The sequence below is a fragment of the Orycteropus afer genome, unplaced genomic scaffold (genome assembly GCF_000298275.1).
Source record: "Orycteropus afer afer isolate SDZICR_OR568_19922 unplaced genomic scaffold, OryAfe1.0 scaffold00466, whole genome shotgun sequence".
NCBI lineage: Eukaryota > Metazoa > Chordata > Mammalia > Tubulidentata > Orycteropodidae > Orycteropus > Orycteropus afer.
Genome location: NW_006922053.1, coordinates 2,142,030 through 2,149,226, shown reverse-complemented (window position 1 = coordinate 2,149,226; position 7,197 = coordinate 2,142,030). Strand labels below are relative to the sequence as shown.

Genomic DNA, 7,197 nt, shown 5'->3' with positions numbered 1-7,197 from the left:
CCCTCCTTGGGTTTCCCAGGCAGTATCACTACGGAAGTAGGATTGCCCAACCTTCCTTCCGAGGAGTGGCTGGTGGGTTTGAACCTCCAGCCGTCTGGTTAGCAGGCAAGTGTCTTAGCCACTATGCTACCAGAGCTCCCTCTGAAGCCCTAGCCTTCCAGATTTCAGCTCTTCAGGGTGGATTCAAGAACCTGAAATTGTACCATTGGAAACGGGTGGCGGGCGGCCTAACCAGGCTGGCAGGAGCGCTGGTTCCGGCCAGCCCCCATTTCCTTAGGTGCAACTTGAAGCAGTGGGCGCTGGGGCGTTTGCCCCTTTGTCTGTGTCTCATGCATTCCTGCCTGGCCCCCAGGAACCTGAGTTTGGGACCCTGGGAGGGAGGCTCCGATGACGGAGCAGCCGGAGGGTTGGGGGCGGGGTGGTTCCAGGGCTGGGCTTCCGGCGGGACCGGGTACGCGGTCCTCCCCGCGCGCCTCACCGCCCTGTGGCCCACCCGCAGAAGCGCAGCCCCGGGGTCGGATCCTAGGAGGCCGCGAGGCCGAGTCCCACGCGAGGCCCTACATGGCGTCGGTGCAGGTGAACGGCACGCACGTGTGCGGCGGCTTCCTGGTGGCCGAAGAGTGGGTGCTGAGCGCAGCACACTGCCTGGAGGATGCGTGAGTGGCCGGGCGGCGGGCGCGAGGCTCGGGCGCAGGGCTGGGGCGGGAGGGTCGTCGCTCTGACCGTGGACCCCGCTCGCCCCCAGGGCCGGCGGGAAGGTGCAGGTGCTCCTGGGCGCGCACTCCCTGTCGCAGCCGGAGCCCTCCAAGCGCCTGTACGACGTGCGCCGCGCGGTGCCCCACCCGGACAGCCGGCCCGACACCATCGACCACGACCTCCTCCTGCTGCAGGTCCGCCGGGTCTAGCCGCAGTCCCTCCTGCTGCGCGGGGGACCCCCGCCGCCTGTGCCCCACCGCGTTTCCGGTCCCACCGGGTCTAGCCGCAGCCCCTCCTGCTGCGCCAAGAGCCCACCTCCCTTCCCGGCCCCACTCCTGCCCGTTCTACCTCCAGTCCCACCGCGTCTGGCCTCAGTTTCTCTTGCTGCGATCGGACCTACGCTCTCCGGTTGCGCTGCCAGCCCCGCGACTCTAGCCTCAGTCCTTCTTGCTGCACGCCACCCCCTCCTCGCCCTGACTCTGGCCTCTGTCCCCCCAGCTGTCTGAGAAGGCCGTGCTGGGCCCCGCCGTGCGCCCCCTGGCCTGGCAGCGCGAGGACCGCGACGTGGCGCCCGGCACGCTCTGCGACGTGGCCGGCTGGGGCGTGGTCCGCCACACAGGCCGCCGGCCCGACCGCCTGCAGCACGTGCTCTTGCCGGTGCTCGACCGCGCCACCTGCAACCTGCGCACTCACCACGACGGCACCGTGACCGAGCGCATGATGTGCGCAGAGAGCAACCGCCGCGACAGCTGCCGGGTGCGGCCCGGGCGGGTGGAGGGCGGAGCGTGGAGGGGCGTGGCCTAAAGGAAAGGGCGGTGATGTGGGCGGGCCTAAATTGAGGGGCGGGTGAACAAAAGTGGGCGGAGCCAGGAGGGATGGCGTCTGGGATGAGGCAGGGCTCGCAGAGTGGCTGCAAGGGGACAGGCCCTGGGGCAGAAACCCCCGTTGGGGTCTGAGAGGGAAAAGGTCGAGCGTGGGAAAGGTGAACTTAGAGACAAGGGGGCGGGGCCTAAGATGGCGGGTGGAGCCCGCTTTGGGGGGCGGGGCCTGAGAGATTGACAGGTAAGGAACCAGCTGGGGCCAGAGGAAAGAGCTGAGTTGCAGAGGGCCGGACCCGCTGATGGAGGTTTCCAGAAGGAAGAGGTCGGGAGGAGGGTCTGGAGCAGAGAGAGGGCCCAGGTAGGTGGCAGGCCTGGTGCCCCCACACTCACCGCCCGCCCCACGCAGGGCGACTCCGGGGGTCCGCTGGTCTGCGGGGGCGTGGCCGAGGGCGTGGTCACCTCCGGCTCCAGGGTCTGCGGGAACCGCAAGAAGCCCGGGATCTACACGCGCGTGGCGAGCTACGCGGCCTGGATCGACAGCGTCATGGCCGAGGGCGAGGTGGCCTGAAGAGGACCCGGCGCCGGGCCAGCGGTCACGAGGGGTAGGGGGACCCAGCAATAAAGTCATTCAGTCCTGCACCGATCAGCACTCACTGCAGCGGAACCGCGGAGGGGGCGGCGGGTGCCCAGAGATAACAGCACGGCGTGTGCGCGGGGAAAACATCGAGAACCCGAGCTCCGCGCCGAGGGGCAGAGGACGCACCGCCTCCCGCGCCGGCCGAAGGCGCCAGGTGTCGTTCCGCGCCTCGGCCGCACGGTGGCGCCCTTATCCTTCCCGGGAAGGCGGAGGAGGAACGGCCGTCGGGGTCATTCCCTCTGCGTCGGGTTGACAGCCGGCTCTTCCTGTTTCCCAAGTGGCCCCTGATGGTCTCCTGTGTGCAAACGCTGCTCTGTGCTGATACACAGGGACACAGAGACCCTCTGACATCCAGTCCGACGGCCCCATTCCCAGAAGAGGAAACAGGCTCTGAGGGGCTGGGTGTCGCTCCTGAGCTCACACAGCTCTGTGGCAGAGCTGGGGTTCAAACCCAGGGCGCACCGTCCCCAGTGCTCCCGGGTCCGATATAATGGAGTGAGGAAGGTTGGTGGGCTTCATGTCACCCTTCTGGGCAGTGACAGGGAGGTGACCATGAGTAGAGCCCGGGCCGGACGCACCTTGCCCATTCTCCTACTAGCTATTGGGGCCCACCCCTACCATGCAGCAGGGGCGCAGCCTGGCCCATGAAGACTCATGGCCCCCTTTGTGTCTAAGATGTTAAGTCTGGTGCCCGACTGGGCTCCTGCGTCCAGTGGTGCTGCTTCGGGGGGCATGAGGTCAGGGACCCAGTGCCCAGAGCTCACCCAGCAAGACCCTGCCCTGCCCGCCCTGCCCTGGAGCCTTCAATGGGAACAAGCAATTACCACCACCCCACACACATAGCAGGCCAGGCACTGTGCCTGCCAGGCCCGTCTGCCTCGGGGCCGCAGAGATCAGCCACAATCAGTCGGAGTGCTGGCTGGGGGCTGAGGGTAGGACGCTGGAGTCTGAGCTGAGCTGCCGGAAACAGGAGGGGAATTTGGGGCGGGTGGGAGGGGGCAGACAGGCAGAAATGAGGGAGACACCCAAGCCCCACCCCTCTGCTCACGGCAGGTACCTGGTCCCGAGCACCCAGTTGTTGTTGTGAGGTGCTGTCAGGTCATCTCTGACTCACAGCGACCCTTTGTACAACAACAAAACACTGCCCAGTCTTGTGCCAGGTTCACAACACTTGCTATACCTGAGCCCATGGTTCAGCCACTGTGTACAGTCTCTCAGTTCTATTCATACAGTTTTCCAGTAATACATCAGACAGTGTTTCACTACCATTCATAAGGTTTTCACTGGCCAGTTCTTTGAGAAGTGGATGGCCTCTTCCTTCTTCCCAGTCTGTCTTAGTCTGGAAGCTCCGCTGAAACCTGTCCACCAGGGGTGACCCTGCTGGTATCTGGTGTTTGAAATGCTGGTGGCATAGCTTCCACCCCAATAAACGTTGAGCCACGTAAACACAGAGCAAGAGAGTGTTGCAGAGACCACACCGGAGGGCCTGGGGAGGTGTGGGTGCACTGTGGGTGCTCCATGCAGGGGGCACCAGCAATACCACACAGGTTTGTGAAGATACTTGTGATGTGCTGTCGAATCAGCTCTGACTCATAGCGACCCCACGAACAACAGAACGAAACACTGCGCAGCCCTGCTCCAGCCTGACAATCCCTGCTGTGCCTGAGCCCATCACTGCAGCCACCGTGTCAATCCATCTCGTTGAGGGCCTTCCCCTTTTTCACTGACCCTCCACTTTACCAAGCATGACATCCTCCAGGGAATGGTCCCTTCTGACAACATGACCATAAGTGGAGAAAAGATTGAAGTTGTCAAAGATTTCATATTACTTGTTTCCACAATCAACACCCATGGAAGCAGCAGTCAAGACATCACACAACTTACAGCACTGGGCAAATCCACTGCAAAAGGCCTCTTTCAAGGGCTGAAGAGCAAAGGTGTCTCTTTGAAGACTAAGGTGCACCTGACCCAAACCATAGTATTTTCAATCACCTCATATGCATGTAAGAGCTGGACAATGAATAAGAAAGACTGAAGAAGAGTTGATGCCTTTGAACTGTGGTGTTGGGGAAGAATACTGAAAGTACCATGGCTCACCAGAAGAATGAGCAAATCTGTCCTGGAAGAAGTGCAGCCAGAATGCTCCTTGGAAGTGAGAATGGCCAGACTTTATCTCACCTACTTTGGTCATGTTGTCAGAAGGGACCATTCCCTGGAGAAGGATGTCATGCTTGGTAAAGTGGAGGGTCAGCGAAAAAGGGGAAGGCTCTCAGTGGGATGGATTGACCCAGTGGCTGCAGTGGTGGATTCAGGTATAGTAGGGATGGTGGGGCTGTTGCAGGACCGGGCAGTGTTTCGTTCTGTTGTACACGGGGTCACTGTGAGTCAGAGACAACTCGACAGCACCTAACAACAACTACACTAAGTGCAGCAGACAACACCAGCAACCACCCTGATAGCCACGACTTATGAAGCACCTACTATAACCCACAGACCACACTAGCAACCACCTTACAGAGCACCCACTGTGCACCACGGACCACACCAGCAAGCACCCTGATGGCCACTCCCTACAGAGCACCTACCATGTGCCACAGTCCACACTACCACTTTTGCTGACCTTACCTCACGGTACTATTAATCCCATTTTACAGACGAGGAAACTTGGGCTGAGAGGGTGAGCACCTTGCTAACGAATGCAAGGGGGGGGGGTAATCCCCAGAGGTCCCGCCCTCGCTGTCGAGGCCGCTGACAACTGTGCGTGCTCGTCACCACCGGTCCCTGCCAGTGGCTGGCTCTGGAAGTGCCCAGCACAGTGCTTACCTTCCCATAGTTGTCGATGCCCACAAGGGCCAGGGAGGTCCAGGAGAGCTGCATGGCCTTGAAGTGCACGGCGGGGCCCATGGTCCGCGGACGCTTGATGGCTGGCTCATCCACGGGCCGTGGGGCCGCGGAGCTATAGAAGACGGCCATGGTCTGCAGGGAGAGGCGGTGCATGATGTGGACACTGCCATCGTGGAAGGCTAGGGCCAGCCCTGGGTGGGGGACACATAGGGGTCAGGGTGTAGAAGGGCTTGGAACCTGCCCTGCCTCCTGGCTCTGGACAATGGGGATGGCTGCCAACATTGGGCTCACTAATGTCTAAGATACTGATTTTTATATATTCCATTTCATTTTTGATGATTTCCAATTTTCCTGGATTCATACTGCATGCATTCCACATTCCAATTATTAATGGACGTTTGTAGCTGGTTCTTGTCATTTTGAGGTGTGCTACATCAGCTTTCTTCCATCGCTGACATTAAGGTCATCTGAACTGAGGAGGCAGCTCTTCCCCATTTGTATTTTGAGTGCCTTCCAACCTGAGGAGCTCATCTTCCAGCACCGTGTCAGACAACGCTCTCCTGCTGTTGATGCGGTTTTCACTGGTCAGTCTTATTAGAAGTTCACTGCCAGGCCCTCTTTGCCAGTCTGTCTTAGTCTGGAAGCTCCGTAGAAACCTGTCCACCATGGGTGACACTGCTGGTACTTGAAATACCAATGTCATAGCCTCCAGCAACAAGCTAGTCACCACATACAACATTGACAGAGAAGTGGCGGAAACTCCATGGTAAACAATGCAAATTCCTTGGTTAAAATGGTTGGCTTTGACAATACAAGATTCAAAGGGAATGAAATTAAGACCAAAGTGGCAATTGAAATAAAATTAGACATAATATTATGCACTTGTTTAGTACCAGGCATCATGATAAATGGAGAAAAGTTTGAAGTTGTCAAGCATTTAATTTTACTTGGATCTACAATTGTTGCCCATGGAAGCAGTCAAGAAATCAGACGTCATATTGCATTGGGCAAATCAGTTGCAGAAGACCTCTTTAGAGTGTTAAAGAGCAAAGATATCACTTTGAAGACAAGGAGCACCTAATCCAAGCCATGGTGTTTTAATTACCTCATATGCATGCGAGAGAGGGATAATGAATAGGGAAAGTTGAAGAAGAATTGATACTTTGGAATTATGGTCTTGGCAAAGAATATTGACTATACCATGGACTGCCAGAAGAACAAACACTTCTGACTTGAAAGAAGTACAACCAGAATGCTCCTTAGAAGCAAAGATGGTGAGACTTTGTGTCTTGTAGTTTGGTCATGTTCTCAGGAGGGACCAGACTCTGGAGAAGGACATCATGGTTGGTAAAGTTGTTGTTGTTGTTATGTGCTGTCAAGTCGGACCCGACTCATGGTGACACCTCCTTGGGTTTCCAAGGCAGTATCACTGTGGAAGTAGATTGTCCAGCCTTCCTTCTGAGGAGCGGCTGCTGGGTTTGAACCGGCAGCCTTCTGGTTAGCAGTCAAGTGCCTTAGGCACTATGCTACCAGAGCTCCTTGGTAAAGTAGAGGGGCAGCAAAAAAGAAGACTCAACCAGACAGGTTGACACAATGCCTACAACAGTGGGCTCAAGCACAGCAGGGATTGTGAGGATGGCATGGGACCAGGCAGGGTTTTGTTTGGTTGTATATAAGGTTGCTATGAGTTGGACTGACTTGACACTGCCCAACAAAGACAGCAGTATCAGGCAAACATTTTAACTCAAAGGAAATTTGCTGCTTCTCTTGATTTAATCACAGTATGTTTCATGTAACTCATAACATAGTAAATCTTTTTCTTCTGCACTTTCATATGTGTATGTCTATGTGTGTGTGTGTACATGATTGGAAAGTGGTGATAGAGAGGGATGGGGAAGATGTCTGTGGATAAATCTCACTGAATGGGACAAAAAAGTGAAGATATTTGTGTCTTGTGAATTCTCACCCAAGGTGATCTCAATAGATCACCGTTAACAGTCAAGTGAATAGAATGACACGTTCTGTGGAAACCAGTCATCATTTTCTCCCAGCTTCTCTCGTCATTGCCCAATGGACTCATGAACAAAATGGCCATGGTGGAAGGGATGGAGGTTATGCATGGGCTCAGCAACATAGACTTTCACTCATCAAGGCTGACTTGGTTACAGCCACTGCTGAGTGCCCAATCTGCCAGTTGTT

The 7,197-nt window shown here is 56.7% G+C and overlaps 1 protein-coding gene across 1 annotated transcript in view; it reads left to right on the top strand.

The window, feature by feature from the left end:
- Positions 1-2,085, top strand: part of CFD (complement factor D) — a 2,565-nt gene extending 480 nt beyond the window's left edge. Inside the window, exons 2-5 of the mRNA XM_007954618.1 lie at positions 500-656; positions 746-890; positions 1,195-1,452; positions 1,924-2,085. Of these exons, the coding sequence (XP_007952809.1) occupies positions 500-656; positions 746-890; positions 1,195-1,452; positions 1,924-2,085 (722 nt within the window). The remainder of the gene's footprint in view (positions 1-499; positions 657-745; positions 891-1,194; positions 1,453-1,923) is intronic.
- Positions 2,086-7,197: the final 5,112 nt, after the last annotated feature.